This window comes from Notolabrus celidotus, chromosome 6 (genome assembly GCF_009762535.1).
Source record: "Notolabrus celidotus isolate fNotCel1 chromosome 6, fNotCel1.pri, whole genome shotgun sequence".
Taxonomy (NCBI): domain Eukaryota; kingdom Metazoa; phylum Chordata; class Actinopteri; order Labriformes; family Labridae; genus Notolabrus; species Notolabrus celidotus.
The window spans coordinates 28,890,365-28,911,758 of NC_048277.1; the positions used below are offsets into that span (position 1 = coordinate 28,890,365).

Here is a 21,394-nt window from a genome sequence, read left to right on the forward strand (position 1 = left end):
TGAAATGAAGTCATCATAGTATAAAAGTAGTTTAATAAATTAAATCTGCATTGTTACAGTTACAGACTTAATTATGGAGTTTTCAGGAGGCGTTTCCTCTCCTCTTTGTTTGAAAACAATGAATGCTTTTATATAAACACATTTTAACATCCCATTTATCCAAATCCTGAGGAGACAAACACAAACACGCACATACTATGCTAATGACAGCAGACTTAGTAAGAGTAGGTACAACACTGTAGGACTCGGGATAACGAAGAGAGTGCCCGAAAAGAGTCTTATGCAACAGCCTGCAGACTCACAGGCACACTGAGAACCTAGGGCAGTGATCCCCTCAATGATGGGCCTCTCCCTCTGAGTCTTTTACATAACTAAAAGGGATGAACATGCAAGTCCTCATTGCTCCTAAATGCCCCACTCAGACTGCGAATAGATACAACTACACCGGTACTTCCAATTCAACAAGCCTTTCTTACATCATGTTAAGATGCAGAAAGATAGGTGGAAAGATTCAATCAAGACAGTAGAGGAAAGAGAGTTCAAGTTACAGACTTTTGTAACCAAAGTGTCATTATTACTATAACACCATTATTCTATAACCAGTCTGCAGCAGAGGAGCACCTGTTTATCCTTGTGAAACAGCAGCAGATGTTGTCAGGAGTCTTTGGTTCCGTCATGTGTTTTCTATCTGAACAGATTATGAAATGGCTGTAGTGAGTCCACTCTGTCCGGGTGGAAACCACAGAAAGGAAACCTGTTGAATTTCTGCTTACAAGAGATTACTGCCTGAAAGAAGTGAACTGCTGAGGTCACTCACATTTCTCCGCAGGGAGCTGTGTGATCTGGGGAATATTTCGTTTACTACGTAGCTATATATTTTGTCTTTGGACGCAAAATTTGTCCAACATGTTTAACAGTTTAAAAAAAGTAGACCTTGTATTATATGCCAACAAATGATGCAAGCGTTTTAATTAACATTACTACTGGGCTGTTCTTTTTGAATTTCAACTTAAGCACACAAGGTGTAGGGATGCACATCAACATACAGTGTGGCAAAAAAGTATTTAGTCAGCCACTGATTTTGCAAGTTCTCCCACTTAGAAAGATGAGAGAGGTCTGTAATTTTCATCAGAGGTACACTTCAACTATGAGAGACAACATGAGAAAAAAAATCCAGGAAATCACATTGTAGGATTTTTAAAGAATTTATTTGTAAATTATGGTGGAAAATAAGTATTTGGTCACTCACAAACAAGCAAGATTTCTGGCTCTCACAGACCTGTAACATCTTCTCTAAGAAGCTCTTCTGTTCTCCACTCGTTACCTGTATTAATGGCACCTGTTTGAAATCGTTATCTGTATAAAGACACCTGTCCACAGCCTCAAACAGTCAGACTCCAAACTCAACCATGGCCAAGACCAAAGAGCTGTCGAAGGACACCAGGAAGAAAATTGTGGACCTGCACCAGGCTGGGAAGAGGGAATCTACAACAGGCAAGCAGGTTGGTGTGAATAAATCAACTGTGGGAGCAATTGTAAGAAAATGGAAGACATACAAGACCATTGATAATCTCCCTTGATCTGGGGCCCCACACAAGATCTCATCCCGTGGGTTCAAAATGATCATGAGAACGGTGAGCAGAAATCCCAGAACCACACGGAGGGACCTGATGAATAACCTGCAGAGAGCCGGGACCAAAGTAACAAAGGCTACCATCAGTAACACACTACGCCGAGAGGGACTCGAATCCTGCAGCGCCAGGCGTGTCCCCCTGCTTAAGCCAGTACATATCCAGGCCTGTCTGAAGTTTGCCAGAGAGCATATGGATGATCCAGAAGAGGATTGGGAGAATATCATGTGGTCAGATGAAACCAAAATAGAACTTTTTGGTAAAAACTCAACTCGTCGTGTTTGGAGGAAGAAGAATGCTGAGTTGTATCCCAAGAACACCATACCTACTGTGAAGCATGGGGGTGGAAACCTCATGCTTTGGGGCTGTTTTTCTGCAAAGGGGACAGGACGACTGATCCGTGTTAAGGGAAGAATGAAGGGGGCCATGTATCGTGAGATTTTAAGCCAAAACCTCCTTCCATCAGTGAGAGCATTGAAGATGGAACGTGGGTGAGTCTTCCAGCATGACAATGATCCCAAACACACCGCTTGGGCAATGAAGGAGTGGCTCCATAAAAAGCATTTCAAGGTCCTGCAGTGGCCTAGCCAGTCTCCAGACCTCAACCCGATAGAAAATTTGTGGAGGGGGTTGAAGGTCCGTGTTGTCCAGCAACAGCCCCAAAACATCACTGCTCTAGAGGAGATCTGCATGGAGGAATGGGCCAAAATACAAAGTATTGAGTTTAACTTTTGTTATTGACCAAATACTTATTTTCCACCATAATTTACAAATAAATTCTTTAAAAATCCTACAATGTGATTTCCTAGATTTTTTTTCTCATGTTGTCTCTCATAGTTGAAGTGTACCTCTGATGAAAATTACAGACCTCTCTCATCTTTCTAAGTGGGAGAACTTGCAAAATCAGTGGCTGACTAAATACTTTTTTGCCCAACTGTATAATTTGCCATGCAACAATATTAGTAGCTGATGTTTATCTGTAACTTATTTTTAAATGATGATGAAGCCTTGTTTGTGTGAAAATGAAGTCTAAATATAGAGAAGAAGCTTTTCAGTCCTCCTGTGTGCAGTGAGTCCCCTTATTTCCTGTCAAGTTTGATGATTTATTGCTCTCAGCTGCACCAGTTTATAAAGACTGACAGTGCACACTATATTTCTACTTTTGTATAAGATAAGTGGAAATGCAATTGTTTTAAATGGAAGGATAACATTGTAAGATTTCTAAATTTGTGTCATCTTACCTTATTAACTTAGTAAAACACAGAAAATGTACAGTGCAGAGCCAGACCATTGTGGGATTTTACAGGACAGATACTGACACCTTTTTCAGTAAGAAAAGTTTGTTTGTCCAAGAGTTGTCTGATAGCATTTCAAGTATCAGAAATGCCCTCATTCAATGTAACATGGGGTCAGGAGGATTGTAGTGGGTACCAAGAGAGGAAAACATTTAATGGAACCACTTCATGGAATACAGATATGGCAGCCAACATGACCGTGCACTCAATTTTAACACTACAGCGAAAAGGGATATTTTCCATGTAAATTGAGAACTTATTAACCATCCATGTGGCTAGGCAAATATGCTGAGAATGGTACTTTATTCAGCAAATATCCTGTTCTGATATTTCCTGAAACGTAATCTCTCAATATTCAAAAACATCTCCCCATATTAGTATATCTGTAATAGACAAATGTTGGCAAATAATTTTGGACAACTGATAATACTGGTCAAGCTCTTGGACAAAGAGTCCAACAATAACATGTAATGTAACCAAGAATATTAGATTTTTTCCTCTAACTTTTCCAAAAACTGTCCAGCATTTCACAGATTATGAAGCAAATCATCACCTTGCTGCTGTGGTCAAACCCAGTGCTTTTCTCTGTTGGTACAGATATTTAAACTTTTACACTCTGTGGTCTACTGTGAAAGTATTGAGGGAAGCTGAGGGTATTGCCCTATATCTTTCCATGTTGTGTTTGATCTTTGTGTCACTGATTATGAATGAACCTTCTTCCTTTATGCCATTCATTTTCTCTCTTTATTCATCCTTTCGTCCAACCTGTCAGGAGATTTACATTTTTTTTCCCCCAAGTATTTGGTGCACAAGATGATAGCTTAGCCAGGATGGAATATCCATGTTAGTGGCTGCTGCTGATGTGGTGTAATCCACCCTAAGCCCCTCCATGGAAGGGACAGGGAGGGTAGGGAGGGTGGGGCTGGTGAGGGGGGTGGAGGGTTGGTCAGTGGAGACGGCTGTGCAGAGCTGATCTGCCTCTGACCATGCTTGCTAGTAGTGATGCCCTGGGCAGGTTGCATGCTCTTGGCTTGATGTTTGTGCCTTTTAAGGTCACAGTTTTTTATTTTTTATTTCACATTATGTCCAAAGAGCAGCCGTAGTTTCCTCACTTAATAAGTTATATCTGCAAAGTTACATAGAACAGATTCATTTCTGACTCTGAGTGGATATATAGACAGACTGATGAGGTTGATAACTGGATCTGAATCAGTGCTACAACATTTTAACAAAATACTTTATCTCCATCTTGGTTTAAATGCTAGTGGTTCCATTTTTTACTCACTTCAAATCACTTGAAATGTAATGCAGGGAGTTTTTTCACTAACTGGGATCAGCTGATGCTAGCACTGATATCTACAGCATTTATTTAACAAGCACAGAGCAAAACAGCCTGTGTAACACTGTTTCCTGAATACCTGTTATTAGCATGCTAATGACCGTTTGAGGTCTGGTTGTTTTAAACATCTGCTGGTGATGTTGTCCGTGGCTCCATTGTTTGATGGTGGAGGTTGTTTGCTTTGATGAGTAGTAAAGAGAGAGCCTTTCAAGTTTCAAAGAGTTGTTTGATACTCAGTTCTCATTTGAGGGAAAAGATATATAGAGAATTTGCCCGCCGTATGACTACATATACTTCCCCTCATTTGCACACTCATTTTTATAATGCAATAGTTTTTGGAAAATATAAGGATGAGGCACTACCGTCTATTTTAACTCTCTACATCCTGCAAAGCTTTGATTTCAGTGATTGTGGTGTCATGTATGGTAGATCTTGACAAACTGTAATGACTGGAAATCTGAGCTGGCTATGGCTCTTTAGTAAAATATGTGGCACCATCCACATGAAGCTCGGCCTTAGTAAACACAATTCACTCCATTGTCCCCAATATGTAGATTTTGCATTCCTATCCACAGTCAAATTATATTAAACGTGACTTTTTATAAAAGATAATGACCTGCTTGGTGCTTTAGAATTTTTGATTCGTGTGGATTACTGTGCCCCCTGTGATCAACGATACACATCTGATCTCTTTTCTAATTTGTCCTTTGCAGGGCAAGGTAGTCATTTCTGACAAAAATCTCACCCTGCTCCCTTTTAACTATCAGTGATCAGGGCTGGTTCTACAGCACCCTGTAAGTCATCTGGTCTGACACCTACTCCCTCTCAGGGGTTGCAGGCATTACAAATAACCATGTTGCTGATAGTCCTGATTTATTTTGCAGGTCACAAAGAGAAGTTTAATTTACCAGTCAAGAACTCCTGTCCGGGGCTTTGATGCTGTTATACTCTTAAATGAGCTGATTATACTAATGGATTGATGCCAGCCATAGCTTTTTTTCCCCCGTCTATAAATAGAAACTTAATGAAAGTAGTTGTTGCTGCAGACTTATGAACCTGCTGGTTAAATAAAGCTGATCAGTAATTAATTAGCCAGAAGGCTGATGCTGGAAACCACCTACTGTTTGAAATTTTCACACTCACAGTTATGTATTTAGACTGCTGTGTCTCGGCCGTTTGTTTTTTTATGTTTGTACATAGATGCAGGTGAATGATGTACAATATTTTTCGCCACACTTTCAAGATTTCCCCTGTTGTTTGTATGTCGTTTTGATCGCATGAACTATGATATACTGCTGTAGTTCCAGAGACGAATCAGAGGGTTTGGTGTGGCTCCACAATGTACTTATTTTAGTGAATCTGAACGGATCTGCAGTCAGTAATACTCGCTAAAGCCCCAGCTGTTATGTTTTAATCAGATCCCAGGGGTTTTGGCCTGGCTAAATAAGGTTGGCTAATGGTTGTGAGTGACCCAGTCCTGTACACAGCTAAAACACTTCAGTGGTGTCATCAGAAAGATTAAAAATATGACATCAGGAAAATGCTAAATCACACCCTCAAGCTTTGTGTACAAAGCCAGTCTTAATGCACCTTAGAACATCACTCCTCTATGAGATGAGAAACTGAGCGCAAAGCTGAAGCCATGACAGCTTCACATATGAGACACTTTTTACATGTTTGAGCATTGATCTCTTGACTTTATCAGATAATGTTGCTCACAGGTCTGTTATAAACTCTAATGCTTCCCAGTGTACCCTGGAAAGATGACATTATTATACCATTTGCATCAGTGATAATGATAATCTACAATCTTTTACTTTTTATGTTTTATATATTATATTTGATATGGCCATTTTTTTGTATATTGGGTATTTTTTCATAATTTGAAGTGTGAATTATTTACCCATGGTTTGGATTTTTTCCATGATTTTTTTCTCATGCAGAAAGACATACAGTTTTCAACCAAGAATGACAGCATGTAACACGGTCTGTTTAAAAAGTGTATATTGAGATATTCCGACAGTGATTCATAGCGAAGGTTACAAATCACTAAATGGAAATCAGATTTTATGTGGTCAATTTGATTCTTCATAGAGTCCCTAGATCTGAAGGTCTGTTCCTGATCCTGAAGATGAGTTCAGAACATCCATTTTACGCTTGTAAAAATATCCTGTTTTGATTCCATATTTCACCACATATGTGGCACCTAATGTTGGTAGGCTGCAGTATTGTGTTTGGTGATCTAAATTCTGCCATTTATCCCTCAGCTGGTAGAGTACAAGGAGGAGATGTTGTATTGCACTGTTTCAAAACAAAAAAAAAAAAATTCCCCAAAACACACAGATTACATCACCCTGTCTGTGGCCTCCATGGCTGAAATCATATTTATGCTTATCGTAGTAAGATGATCTCATTTCAACAAAAGGGAATTGGGTTTGGAGTTGTCCTTAGTTGCCCTTTTCCTAAAAAGCTGGTAATGGCACTGCCAGGGAGCATGGCAACCTCTAATAACACTGATTGTTATTCTCTTGGCCGGTCGCCGCATAGAGAGAATGAACACTAGGCAATGTCATTATAGTAAATGTGACAGTGGTAAATGTTTTCAAATAATATGAAGAGGGCTTGTAAGTAGCAGGATTGGATGATGAGATTATATTGTGGGACCAGTGAAAAAGAAACACTCATCATTGCAATTGGAAAACAAGGAATTGGACCAGACTGCACAAAACCAATTTAGATCTTGTGTCCCTGAAGGTAGCATTATTCTTGATTTCTTAATATGCCTTTGTATTTGGCACGACAATTTTGAGAAAAAATCTGCAACATGCTACAACTTAATTGGAAGGACAATATGACGTCAAACAATTTTTGTGAAGAGTGCATATTTACTATGTTTTTAATTCATTGAAAATACTTTAGTGACTTATTAGGCCTACCTGATGTCTAGTTTTTCAGCATCTTTTCAAGACAGCATATTTATGATTTTAGAATTATGGGAAATGGAACTCCCCAATGCTTAACAGTATTACTGGATGTTATGCTGATTCCATCCAGGGCAGTCATTTCAACAGAAAAGGTTTGTCTGAGGTGTTTGGGTCTCAGCACAATAACTTCAGTCTTGTCTGAGTTAAGCAGCAAAACATGTCGGAGTCCAGAGGAAATGCTACATTCATATTCATGCTAGTTTTCCGTGACTACCAACCCTAGCTTTAAGGCATGTTTCTAGTTTAGTTTACCAATTGGTTTCATCTGACTTAAATGATAAGTAGAATCGAGTGTCATCTGCATAACAATGAGATGTATTGAGTGCTACCTCTTAGAATTACCTAGGGCTAATATGTGAGGTGAAACGTCTGTGGTCCAAGCACTGAACCTTGGGGAACTCCACGACTATCCCTGGTGTGCATTGGAACATTTTCATTTTGTTTTCAAAAGTAAGGGATTATATATAATTAACCGGTGGTTATGCCAAATAGATTCCCAACAGGGTGAGACAAGACCCTGACACGAGACCCCCTTGTCCACCCTGAAGAGACAGGCTACATCTGATTTTCAGTTTTCATTTGGAAATACCTGGACATGAAATAGTTCTCAGTGTTGCATTTCAGGCAGTCTTTCATGATGTGTTTTCATTTCCTCATGTTCATCTGTGGTCTAGATGAAAATGCTATTTATTGTGCATCCTTTTTTCTTGAAATCAAACCTCATTTTGAGCAAAAATATACAGCTTTGTAATCATGACAGCTCATTCAACTGGCTCATTCATAATTTGCGAGACAAGTCCTGCTCTCATTCGCATTGTCTTAGTGTCATGGATGCTGAATCATTTACTTTTAGTGGCACTGTCCACCCTACAGAGGGATGAATTGGCTCTAAGCTGAGTGTTTTATTCGTCAGTGCCATATGTTGAGGTCATTACACAGAGGATTTGCCCATTCATGGAATTTCAGTGGACATTTGTGACGCCAATCCCACATTTCAAGTGTCCACTGAGATCTGATTTGCTGATTTCAATTATTGAGGTTGATTATCATCCTGAAACATGCTGTCCAGTAGTAGGAGGTAACAAAACCAAATGACATCCTCAGTGGCCCCATGTTTTGAGACACTGTCCCTCACTTTCTTTTACTTGGCATTGCAAATAACATCAACTCAAGTGCTCCAAATCATCAGACATTTTTCTTAGAGATTGTGCTTTAAACAGAATCCAAGCAATAGAGAAGATGAAAGATTGTGTCTGTGTGATGTTGAGCAGTAATCCTCCACATAAAGGGAAGTCACCATTCCATCTTGCCAATGTGTCGAAGTCTGTGTGTAAGGTGGAGTACTTCTTATGCTCAATGAACTGTTTTTGTCCCATGCTACCACCTGAGAGACCGCAAATCACCATCATCGTTTGCTAAAAGCACACCAAACATATGTGACGGCTGGTGGACCTGTGAATGCTACAGTTGGACGGTGTTCGTTGTTGTGTTTAAGTATATACGTTCCTCCTTTATTTTATATGTTACATGAGTGATGGTAAACAACAGACCCTTACATAACCCTTCCAGGACATGGCATGTAATCCTTCCCGTAGCACACAGCATTATAAAGCGTCCACTGCTGTGTGTTTTTAATATGAGCTCGATCATGATGGTGCTGCATGCAAACGGTCATGGAATGTCATGTAACAGCTCTTAAAAGATGAGGATTTAACTGCGATGGTGAAAATGCACAGGGGGGAGTCTGCTCTTAATCCTGGCGAGTCAGAAATGACTAAGCAAAGTTCCTCATGTGCTTGTTTATGAAATTTAGAGCGAATATTCAATGAATACTGTGGTTTTAGAACAGGGGTGTCCAAAGTACGGCCCGGGGGCCAATCGCGGCCCAAGGTCTATTTATTTATGGCCCCAAACTTCCATCTTAAAAAGTGTTATTTATAGCACAGAAATTAATCACCTTCTGAATCATCTGTACATTTGCAGTTTCTTTCAAGCGCACAAACAAAACTAAAGTCAATCCAGAAACGTCTCAAAAAGCTTCATATGGACTACCTGTCTAAAGCCAAAGCTCTGGGAATTCTGCAAGACGGCATTAAAAAAGAAACACAAGAACTCTTAAAGCTGACAGGTTTTCAAACTAATGTTTTTATCATGATGTGAAAATGTTCTTGATGAACACTTAAAGTTCAGAAGACACAAAAGAGGACACAAGACAAGATTAAAATTATGAAATTGTGCAGAAAAGGCAAAATTTGGTGCAGAAAAAATGTTAAGAACGCAGGAAAATAATTATTTAGTTCTGAAAATGTTGTCTGCTGGTCAGAAATGTTTAAAAAACAACATCAAAAAGAAGTGTGATGAAATCCAGATTGTGATCCTGACAGAAAAATAATGAGACAATATTTTTCCCACATTGCCCGACCTGAAAAACATTTTCCTCCAGAAGAAGATAAAGTTTACGTGGCTTGAAGAGACCTGAGGACTACCTAGTTACTGATTTATTGAGAGAATGTTTAATATAATTGTTATCAAATAGAGATTTCATATATAACCTTTAGGATTCCTAAGTCTCAGTAGGAGCCACTGGCCCTGAGGTATTCTGACAACATCCAATGTGGCCCTCTTTGAAAAAAGTTTGGACACCACTGTTTTAGAAGTTAAGTTCTTAACTCAACTTGACTGTCTCTACTCATTTGGTCTACCTGAATCAAACTTTAGAATGTTTCTTGAGGCTTTAGGGGTTGTTAAATAGATTGATGATATTCTAATCTTTTTCATTATTTTTTGTTGTTTTAGTGTACATGCACAATGTAGTAACCTGAAAAAATGTTTGTAGATGACATTGGTATGTTCGTCTTTCCTTACAGATTGTTTGTTGTTATTGATTATTTAATTATAATTTTGTATCAATACTACTTTGGAGGCAGCTAATAATTTCCCCCAAAATTTTCGTACAGAGCTGTTAATGTATATTTTTCTGAATCACATATTGTGATGTGTTGCATCATGTTGTGTTGTGCGGTGTCCTTTTGTGTGTATGATATGGTATGCTATGGTACGGTATCTTATTGTATCGTATCACATTGCAAGCTATAGTGTCATATCATACATCATACAGTATCATGTCCTACTGTATCCTATTGTATCTTATCTAATGGTGTCAGATCAGATCGGATGATATCGTGTCATTTCATGTCATTTTGTGTCGAATCCTGTGGTTTCGTATCATTTCGTGCAGTTTCACATCTGATTGTGTCATAATGTATCATATCATATTGGACTGTATGGTATGTGATCATATCCTGTCTTATCGTACTTTATCATATCAATTGTATTGTTTCGTCTCATGTCATGTAATTTTGTCTTGTGTCCTATATTATTGTTTCATATCGTGCAGTATCGTATCATGTCGTGTCATTTCATATCATTCTGCATCGCATCATATCATTGCATAAAGTAATATAGCAAATTGTATCATATCCTTTCTTTTTTATGTTGTATTATTTCATATCATATCCTGTCATATCATATTATAAATACCAATATAGGATCTATGTTAAAAATGATCAAGTCAGAGAAAATGCCAGCAGTGCTTAACTCAACAAAACAGTACATTTTTGGATTGAAGAGTTAATCTTATACTCCAGTATAAATTACAGAAAAAAGTAAATCAAAGCATCACAAACAAAATAATTCTGTTATTTCTATGTTTCATCTTCCTGTCATTCAAAGGTGCTTAATTCTTTATTCCCCCCCCAGTACATTCTTGATTCATTGGTAAAACAGAGTGTAGATTGATAATCTGTCACTGATTCAATTACCAGTCATTTTGAAAGATGAATCAATAAAACAATCAAATATTTGGCAGATGAACTGATAATGAAAACAGGTGTTACTCATAGTCATTTCTTTCTCCAGGGCTTATGCATTACCTTCCCCCTTATCCCACTTTTTTCCCTCCTCCACCTCACTGTAGGTGTGCTGGTAGTGGATGTTCCACTTACTTGCTGTATTTGTAGACTATGTATGTACACTGACAGATGGACGGTCTCGTTGGAATGTTTAAATGCTGCTTGGAGACGTGGAAACTTCTGTCAGGTGTTAAAAAGAGCGGATTGATTGAGTATAAGGATAACAGACACAAGGTACCATGACATCTTCAAAAGGAAAACAAGCTGATAAACATTAGGTATAGGTTTACGTATGTGTGCATTTTTTAAAATTTAATTGAGATGATTTGTATGTTCTAAGCCAAAGAGACTCATTTTTGTATTGCAGCCTTTATCTCTGGTGAATTTGAAATATTACCAACAAACTTGAGATACAGGGTGCCATAAGGTCAGACTTAAGCACTCTTTTGTACATCAGTCATTTCTAAAATTGAATACAGAGCTTAATCCCAGATCAAAGGTACATTTGAGGCTTCTGAATATTTTTTCTGGTGTTTCAAATGTTATGTCAAAGGTAGGATATTGAATAGTGCATCTTTGTGTCTAATTTCCATGGAGCTGCTGTGAGGCAAGACATGTTTCAGACCTCAACAGTAAAGTCACATCAATCATATCAGTCAGGACTGGTTAAATCGGGTGATGACTGACTGTAAACTCTGTTTTCTCTCTCTTTGCAGCTTCGTCATGGTCCTGGTGTGTTTGATCTTCAGTGTCCTGTCCACTATAGAGCAGTATGCCGAATTTGCCACGGGAACCCTCTTCTGGATGGTGAGTTCTTTGTGCCGGTGCTTGAAACATACAACTCTCATTTCTTTCACTGTTACTCAGATAGATTTTACAGTACAGTAAATGTTGCATCAGTTAAGAGGGGCTACTCTTATAAAGCTTTAAAAAGCTTTGAAGTCATGCAAACAGTTCTGACTAACTCCTGCCCAGGCTTTGATTCTTTCTTTTTAAATTTAAAAAAGCACATTGGCACACACTGCTGGCCTGACCGTCTTGAGCAACATAACTACCTAAATGAGCAGTAAGCAAACAACAATGATTTGATAAATCAGTGTGTTTTTCAAAATACAAAATTCAGTAATGATTGTTTGGGTTGTTGTCAAGCTAAATTAGCCAAACATTACTGGCTTTAACCTCTGTAATGTAAGTGTTTCCATCTTTTATTTTTAAAGCTACTGTAAGGGGTTTTAAACTTGATATAATAATAATAATAATAATAATAATAATAATAATAATAATAATAATACATTTTATTTATAAAGCGCTTTTTAGAAATTCAAAGACACTGTACAATTGTTAAAATCAATACAAACAAGGAACACAAATCAAACAAAACAACAGTACAACCACAAATTAAAAGCTAACTTAAAAAAGTGAGTTTTTAAAAGAGATTTGAATGTTGAAGGGTCAGAGCAGTGGATATGAGAGGGGAGTGAGTTCCAGAGAGTAAAATATGAGGATATGAAACTGACTGAAGCTTACAGTTATTCCTTTTGGTGACCTAAGAAAGCAAATGAGACAGTCAGCAAAAAGATAGACAATTTCTCATATTGAGAGTACTACTAGCTGTATCCACCGAGAGGTATTTGGTGGTAGGGGTCAGCTGATTGACCAAAATGGTAACAAGATCAGCAAAGAGGGATAAAAAGTATCTCTTTGTCCACAAAAGGCCCCAAAAATCAATATAAACCAAATGTTATTATTTTTATCATCATCTTCAGGATGTCATGCTGCGATCAATTCTCCATTTATTTGCATTTTCAGGAGTAAAACCTAATTCATTGATTTTCATTCATTAATCATGAGTCTTAAATAATTTATTAAATGTTCTTGAAAATAATTGCAACCCAATACAGGCGTACTAATCTGTCGATGAAGGTGTGTTCATTGTTTTTTTGAAGGAATGAATTTAGTAATGCCACCTTTACAGTTAAGACTTATGTTCCTTTAGTGATCCCATTTTTTTGTTATCAATAAAATCCTCTTCAATTATTTTAAGAGAGGTATATTTGAGAGTGTTGCAGATGGCTGTTTAAACCCACTATAGAAGCAGTGCAGTACCCTCCTGTGTCCACATGATGGAGACAGACGATCTTGTCTTGGAGCAATTGTACCCGCCATCTTACACCTCAGCACAAAAATATTAGAAAGCTCAAACAGAGTGATTCCTTTTAGTTACTGCATGCACACACCACCTGCTTGTTTTTTACTACATTCAAGCAAGCCCTTTACATGTGCACACTTTACATAATTAGCATGGGAATGGTCAGGAGCCAGTGCCTTGAACCATCTGTGATGACACCAGTTTGGCTCCACACAGACTGCTCTTGCTGATCCATGCTGCTAAATTGACTTCTCTTTTGTGGCTTATTGGGCTATTAAAGCTGCTAAGTGATGCAATAAATCCAGGACCTTACAACAGGTAGAAAAATTATGGCTCCTGTTTGGAAACTCTTCAAAGCGCTCGTATCATTTGTCTCTCACTGGTAACATAAATACACACGCAGCTACTGCACACTTACACAAAGTTTACACAGACACTTCTGCTCAGAGGCTGCACACACACACACACACACACACACACACACAGACATGGACAAACACACAATTACAAAAACACACACATGTACTGTACCACCTCCTGAGTCCTGGGAGCAAACACAGGACAGAAGGGACACTGTGTTCTGTAAACTTTTGGCCAGTGCCCTGTGAAGAGCTTCTATTGGGGTTATTCATTTATTTGTACCCAAGAGGAGCCAAAAACTCTCCATCATTACTTCTAATTCACTTTCTCTCTTGTTCTCTTTCTTTTTTGATCTCTTTCTCCTCCCTCAAACCGCCCTTTATTTCTTTTGTTGCTGTATTACTAACAGATCAGTAGTAAGCAACCCAAAATGACAGCAGACAAATGAAAAATGTCTCCCTCACACTGCTTTCAGTCTGTGCTGTTTATTTGTACACCTGGCATCAGTATTTGTATCAAAGTTTTGTTCCAGTATAAATTGTGAGATAAGATAATTGTTTATCTTTTGGAGGGGTTTATGGTATGTGTGTGTTTTTTTTTTTGGGGGGGGGGGGGGGTGGAGCTCTGTAAGTGGGGTCATGGTGGCATATAGTGGCTGTAGTAGCTATACTTAGAAAGTTCAGGGTTAGCTGACATCCATGAATCATTGGCTGCTTGTTTTGGAAGGCAGAGGGGACATTAGTCCTTGAGGATATTTGGCCTTCAGGGCAGCTGCCAAAGTAAAGATGGCCAGGCTGGACAGGAGGCACAGACGCACACACACATACACGTAGTCACACACATGTGGTGCATGGATTTCTTCTTTTCTCTCCTTTCCATCATTTTATGTATTCCTATTGTAATAATAACGGCTCTTTTCCTGTTCTGATAACTGTTAATCAACCTGTGTGAGGAGATACAAAGCCGTGAAGCAGACCTAAAACACCCAGATGTGAAGAAAGCAGCGGTTCGCCTTCAAATGTTTCATTAGAACAAATTCTGAAACTTACTAATTCATTAATAAAGTGATGAAAAGTAGCACATAAATAACTGGGACTGAAAATAAGAGAATTTTGTGAAAAAGAAGTCTGATGGCATTGCATATGTATGTTCACATGGAATACAGTAGCTGTCAAATAAGTTACATTGTGCTTCAGGTTAGAATAAACTGATCTCTAATAACAGATTCTGCAAATAAATGCTGAGTCTGCAGGCATCTGACATGACTTCTCATCTGAAGTGTTCATATGCGCACTATCATCCACTGTTTGGTGTAAATCTGCCATATGCTGGATATACAGTAGATTTAGATAAAGATCACAGTCCATACTGAGGTCAAAAGAGGTGCAACAGACTGCCGTAATGCAACCCTGGGCCTCATCTGCAGTCATATGACGACAGTTTAGCTTTGCTTGATTTTGAGTTTCGACAAATACACATCTTTGCATACAGTCCACTCTGAAGGCCTTTGCACACTGAGTCTGTTTTTCCCCCAACTTACCGCAAGTACATAAAGAAATATGTTCTTCTGTTGTGTCATCATATTTGCGCACCGACTCTGAAACTTTAGTGGGGTTTTTTTCAGATCTGATCTGAAAAACATGTCTGAAAAAACTGACTCAGTGTGTTAGAGGCCATTAGAAGTAGCCCCTCATCTCCAACTCTATTCTTGTTTCACATGTTGCTAGTCAGTCTGTAAACAGCAATAAAATACCAGACAAGAAGTATTGACTGGAAGTTCTTTATTTCCTTAAAATTCCCTTAAAAAATAAGCCTTAAAAAGTACACTCTTGTTCCCAGAGGCTTGGGTTCCATATTGGAATGAAACAAAGCATATCATAGTGCAGTATATGAAAGTCAACAATCACAAAACAGAGTACTAAAACTACCTACAGATAACAGTCCTGGTATGGACTTTTGCATGAATAGATTAAATATTACATGTTTTTGCGATGTTTGAAATTGAAAAAATGCTGTACCTGCTGCTCAAAATACACTATGTCTCCAGATCACTCTGAAGCACACTCAAAAAATTCTCAAACCAACAACAAACGGACCATTCCTGTCATGTTCACTCCTTTCTGCTTAGAATACCACAATGCAACACCACATTCAGTTCTCCAGGAGATTTAAAATGTAAACGTTTTTACAGTATTATATGCCAATGAGTCAAAACTAAACCAACAGTGTACTGAGGTTTACAATCTAATTTACTCGTCTGAGAGAGAAAGCACATTTAAGATAAGATTACATTCATAACAAATCTATTAATTTGTGTTGTGTGCCATTCATGAGTTGTAAACGCTTTGTGAAGCAGTGTGTCACGCAGATGAAGCAATCTAATCACATGTGCATCAGATACCGTAATTCCCCAGCAGCCCTGTGAATGAGCTCCATTCCCGCCTGGCTTTATGAGATTATCGCTGCGTGAACAGGCCTCTATTTTCCGTAAACATGCAGGCGCAGGTTCCTGATACACATACAGAAACACACCGACATCTGGGTGACCCATTTTATGGAATTATTATGGCTAATCCTTGTAAAATCTCCAAATTCATGTGTACCTTTGACTTTCAAATGGTAACCAGATGCCTTAACTTTAAAGCTCAATCAATCAGGACTCAGTGGGTATCTGAGGTTGGTGCTGACGTTTTTGAATGACTGTGGGCTTGTGTGTATTTTCTTTATTTTAATGACTTTATTTACTGATTATCACGCTGTTTTCCTCTTACTTCCTCTTCTTCTTCTTCATGATCTAGTTCTTTAGTTCTTCTTCCTCTTCTATTTCCTCTTCTGTTCTTCTACTTCTTCTTTTTCATGGTATATTTGCTCCAGTTATTAGGACATTGCGAGTGTAGGATGCATCAGTCATAAGTTCCCACGTTGTTTATGAGTGATAGTCAGTAACTGCCAGAAGTATCTATAGACTATTCAGTGTTGTAAAGACAACAGGGACTTGAAACACAGTCTGTTACTTTCCTACACAAACAATAAGGCCATGGCTGACTGGTCAAGTTCAACTGAACTGGATGTTATAGGTAGCTTGGCTCCGAACCCCTGAATGCCTGCCCAGATCTCCGATTTGTTCAGCAATTCAAATCTGACCAAATGAAGTGAGACCGAATGGTAATTCAGTCTGATTATCAGGCTATGTTATAGGGATTTACTGAACCATTTCTGCCTGTCTCTGTCTTCAATTCTGCCCCTTTATCTTCCTCTCTCTTTGTCTTTAACTCAGTGACAGAAAATGAGCAATTCATGGACATGAATAAGGGGGTATAGGAATCCCAGGCTAGACCATTCAAGCACAAAGTCTAAAGCTGTAAACATGATTAATTAATGAAAAGGGGCAAACAAAAAATGCAGAGTGCAGCCAAAAGGATCTGTCCATCTGTTTGTCCTAACACTACGATGACCCTGAGGAGGCTTGAGGTTGGCATTAAAACAAAAGATATTTTCCACTTCAATCAAAAGTGTCATTAAATGCACACATGAGTGCATTTCCCTCTTTATTCTGCGATACTAGAGCAACACTTTTGCCATCCAGATTAGCGTCTGCTTTGATTGACAGGTCATTGTTTTGGGGCTCGTGGTGCTGTGTTATTGCAGCAGGGCTCACGGTATTAAGTTTCATACAAGGGGTGGTCAGGGAGCAGCCAGTTCAAGCAATCAGGGAGATGGCCACCCACATGGGCCTTTAGGTTTTAACAGACAGTACGGTGACTAAATATTATGCATGCACGGTGGCCTGGAAAACGATCCCTGTCTGTTAATGAAGTCACAGAAACACACAGGTACGGGAAAAAATTGGAAAACAAATGCACAATGACACATTTTGGTTTAAAAACACTCTCATCGAGCCTTTATTCTGATGTTTGAACAAAGTTAACTGTCTAACTCAGGTGTAGCAGAAAGTTTCACTGTTACAGCCAGAGCCACAGCGACTGTTTATCCTTCTTATCTGTCAGGCAGCCGTGTGATGGCATTTCACCCTGCGGCTCCAATCACTTAGCCATTGACCTGGTTTCAATAAGATCTGTCATCAGCCACGTTATCAACCTTCATCTCTCCTCCTGGGTGATCTTGCTACTTCTAGACCACCTCAGTGTCTCTCTCTTTCTCTTTCTCTTTCTCACACACCTGTCAGTACCCCCTCGTTTCATATCCTAAACCTCACTGATTGATTATAATGACCTTAATGCTTTTAGATTGGTCATAATGCACGGCACATTATCAGTGCTTTTAAAAAATGAACTCTTGTCTCCTTCCATTTCCCCCTCGTCCTGTATGACTTTTACAATTCTTGTCTCCATTCCAGTGGAGTAATGTAACCTTTACTCCGTGTGTTTGCATTGTGTTCCACAGGAGATTGTGCTGGTGCTGTTCTTTGGCACAGAGTATGTGGTCCGGCTGTGGTCCGCCGGCTGTCGCAGCAAATATGCCGGCATCAAAGGACGCCTGCGCTTTATCAGGAAGCCCATATCAATCATAGGTGCACCTGGCGTTATTTCCCTTTGCTCCACTTTTAATACAACAGATGTCTTTTACTGTTCCCATAGATCAACATCTTAGATTAACCCCAGCAATGTAAGACATTAATTAAGTGCAAGTTTTCATCGTCTGTCTTTTACAGATTTGATCGTGGTCATTGCCTCAATCATCGTGCTCGGTGTAGGGTCAAACGGTCAAGTATTTGCCACTTCTGCAATCAGGTAGATGGATTATAAGCTACTTTGTTTTTATTACAAACTCAAAGTTTAAGGCATATCAGACAATGACAAGAGAGATAATGCATTGTTTGTGTTGCAGGGGTATTCGCTTCCTCCAGATCCTGCGTATGCTGCACGTGGATCGACAGGGAGGAACGTGGAGGCTCCTGGGATCTGTAGTCTTTATTCATCGACAGGTAGGTGAAGTGGAACCCTGAGAATTAAACATATATCTCAGCTTTTTGTCTGCTTTTATGTCTGTGTATCTGTATATAATGACAAAAACATGTTTAGGTTATTGGAATCCCACATATAACACAGTCTTGAGCCCATTAGTCTCTTCTATTGTTTGAGTGCACAGAACTGGCCGTTCTCTCCTGGTTCCCATGTTCACGGTTTGAAAAACACACATGCTCAAAGAAGCTCAAACACTTTTTATAATGGTACACTTGTTTTAATGATTTTTCGGGCTGATACACAATGAAGTCAGAGGATGTAATGTTCTCTTCCTAATCCCTGAAGAAGCCTGTGTTCTTTGGTCATAGTTGACCTGACATTCTCATCTCTTTGATGCACTAAAAGAACTGGAACGATCAGCGAGGATTGCATGCAAAGGTCAAGAAAGTAAATGTAGGAAGAAGCAAATGTGAGCCGTATTTAATTTATCTCTCGCCATCTCTCTTCTTTGTCAAGTGATCATCTTACCAAATGATGTGCTCTGTTTGGTGGAGATATATATCGCCCTGAGAAGTGTCTTAGTGGGTTGAAAGGAATAGACTGAGCTCATTGAAATAAGTGGATAGAAAAACCCTGGAATCCAGTGAGCTTTTACAGAGAGGCTTCTTTTAGGATTTCATTTGCAAAATATTATCAGTAATAAAATCCCCATCTGAAAATAATCACCAGAGATTTACTTATTTATATCACTCAAATATCATTGCAATATTTTCCAAACTTAACCCACATGGTGCAGTAACAAACAGTATATTACACACTACTGCATGCAAGACAGACGGTAACTCGTCTTAACTCAGGTTTGATAAATCGAAGTAAAACTCTCTAACAGGCCTACGAAAGACTTTGACGCTCAATCTTTTCCAATTTTCTACATTAACTTTTGTAGTAATGTGCTTAACCAACCGGTAACACTTTTAAACATAATGGGACTGACCCAGTAAGAGAAAATGACTCAGCCATTTGCTTATTGAATAGTAGAGATGTTCCAAAGCGACAAATTCCTGTGTCGTTTAATCAGACGTTTACATTCCAACCTAAAGATTAAAAAACAATCAGAAAACAGTCAAAATGAAGCACTGTTTATGTATTTTACACGGCCAAACACAAGATCACAGAGTCTGTGTTCAAACAGAGCTAGCACCACCAGCTGTCAGTCCTCCTGGCAGGTTAACATCAACACACCTGTGATGGTAATGCATTACTCTGGTCTAGGGTTTTATTCCAGTCATAACCAAACACATCCAACATACAACTTTAGCTCTATTTTCTAGATCAAAGCACTGCCAATGCGCACTCAAGATGCCATCTACCATCTATACTTGTTTACATACGGGTAGTGGAGTATTGAAGCATCATGGCAGCAGCCGTTTATCAGAGCTAAAGCCCTGGCTAGTAGCAGGAAGCTGCACTACACCTTAGACACAACTTATGAAAAATACTAATAATTCATTGAACTAGTAATTCTAACGTTGACTAGTGAGGGTGACGATGATTAGTTAACTAAACCTGCACATCCCTTCAGACAGTTGGACGCTACAAGCTAGTCTTTTAACTACACTCAGACACTTCAAGACTGAAACAGTACAAACGTTAACGGAAGACTCCACCTGACACCTCTCAGTCTGTACAGCATAATTAAAGCTGGTTGTAGGCTAAACACTCATTTCTTTTCAAACTTGTTTTATGTTGCGTTGATGAGCATTGTTAACAACCTTCCTCATGTAAAACGGTTCACAGATGAGGCTTGATGTTTCATGCTGTCAATAATTAAGTTTTACACCTTTTTTTTGTACAGAATTAAGTTATCTAAACAGACTTTTGTTTAATCAGAGTTGACAAAATGAGAGATTGCTGGAGGGGTATCTGCAAGTCAAGCTCTCATTAGGGCCAACATTTAATTACAAAGCCATTTGTAGCTGTTGTTGTTCAGTTTGAACTTGCTCAGAGAGCCAATCAGAGTCAAACTGTGTGCTTTTAGTAATGGTCCAAATAGTTAGGATTATATTTTTTCATATTTCTTTCTCTCTTGTATGACATTTTTAAATTATTTTTCCTGTAGGAGCTGATCACCACACTCTACATCGGCTTCCTCGGCCTGATCTTTTCCTCCTACTTTGTCTACTTGGCGGAGAAGGATGCCGTGGACGAGGAGGGCAAGACCGGCTTCTCCAGCTATGCAGATGCACTGTGGTGGGGCGTGGTAAGACAGCTGAACTCCAACATAGACAATTATAGAACAGAAGAAGCCCTTCACCCCTTTCTTATACTCATATCTGCATACTTTATAAGTAGGTTTTATTTCTTGTGTTCTGCATTGCATATATTAGCAGGATCCTTGAATGCTACTTGAATTTCACAATATAGTTTGAATACTTGAAAGACCACATCGCATGTACGAGAAGAAAAGTTTCTTTCCTTCAAAGAGCTGTGAGAAATACCCAACACAATGCGCTCTCAAGTGGAGTCTCAATCAGAAAAATGGAGATGTTGGCCACCCTGGTTCGACCAATTATGACCTCCTTGTGTTTTTAGCATGTGTTGCTGTGACACTCAACACTGCGGCATGGGTGTTGTTTTCTGTGCTCTGAGCTGGTTTTGCTTATTTTCCTGTGTGCGGAGGCTCAGGTTTCCAGAGCAGTTAATTAAACATTTGAATTGAAAGCGCAGAGTAATGAGAAACCTATGGCAGCCTTGTGCAGGGGATCAGCGTGCCACAAAGACACGGTAATAAACCATTCAC

General features: G+C 39.0%; 1 protein-coding gene across 5 annotated transcripts in view; it reads left to right on the plus strand.

Annotated features, from left to right (window-relative positions):
• Positions 1–21,394, plus strand: part of kcnq1.2 (potassium voltage-gated channel, KQT-like subfamily, member 1.2) — a 221,242-nt gene that overhangs the window by 8,179 nt on the left and 191,669 nt on the right. For all 5 annotated transcript variants that reach the window (XR_004631540.1, XM_034685466.1, XM_034685468.1 and 2 more), the window contains exons 4-8: positions 11,877–11,967; positions 18,074–18,200; positions 18,342–18,420; positions 18,518–18,614; positions 20,714–20,854. Coding sequence is in view for 4 of the 5 variants with exons in the window: in XM_034685466.1 (XP_034541357.1) it covers positions 11,877–11,967; positions 18,074–18,200; positions 18,342–18,420; positions 18,518–18,614; positions 20,714–20,854 (535 nt within the window). In the remaining variant the exon portion in view is untranslated. The remainder of the gene's footprint in view (positions 1–11,876; positions 11,968–18,073; positions 18,201–18,341; positions 18,421–18,517; positions 18,615–20,713; positions 20,855–21,394) is intronic.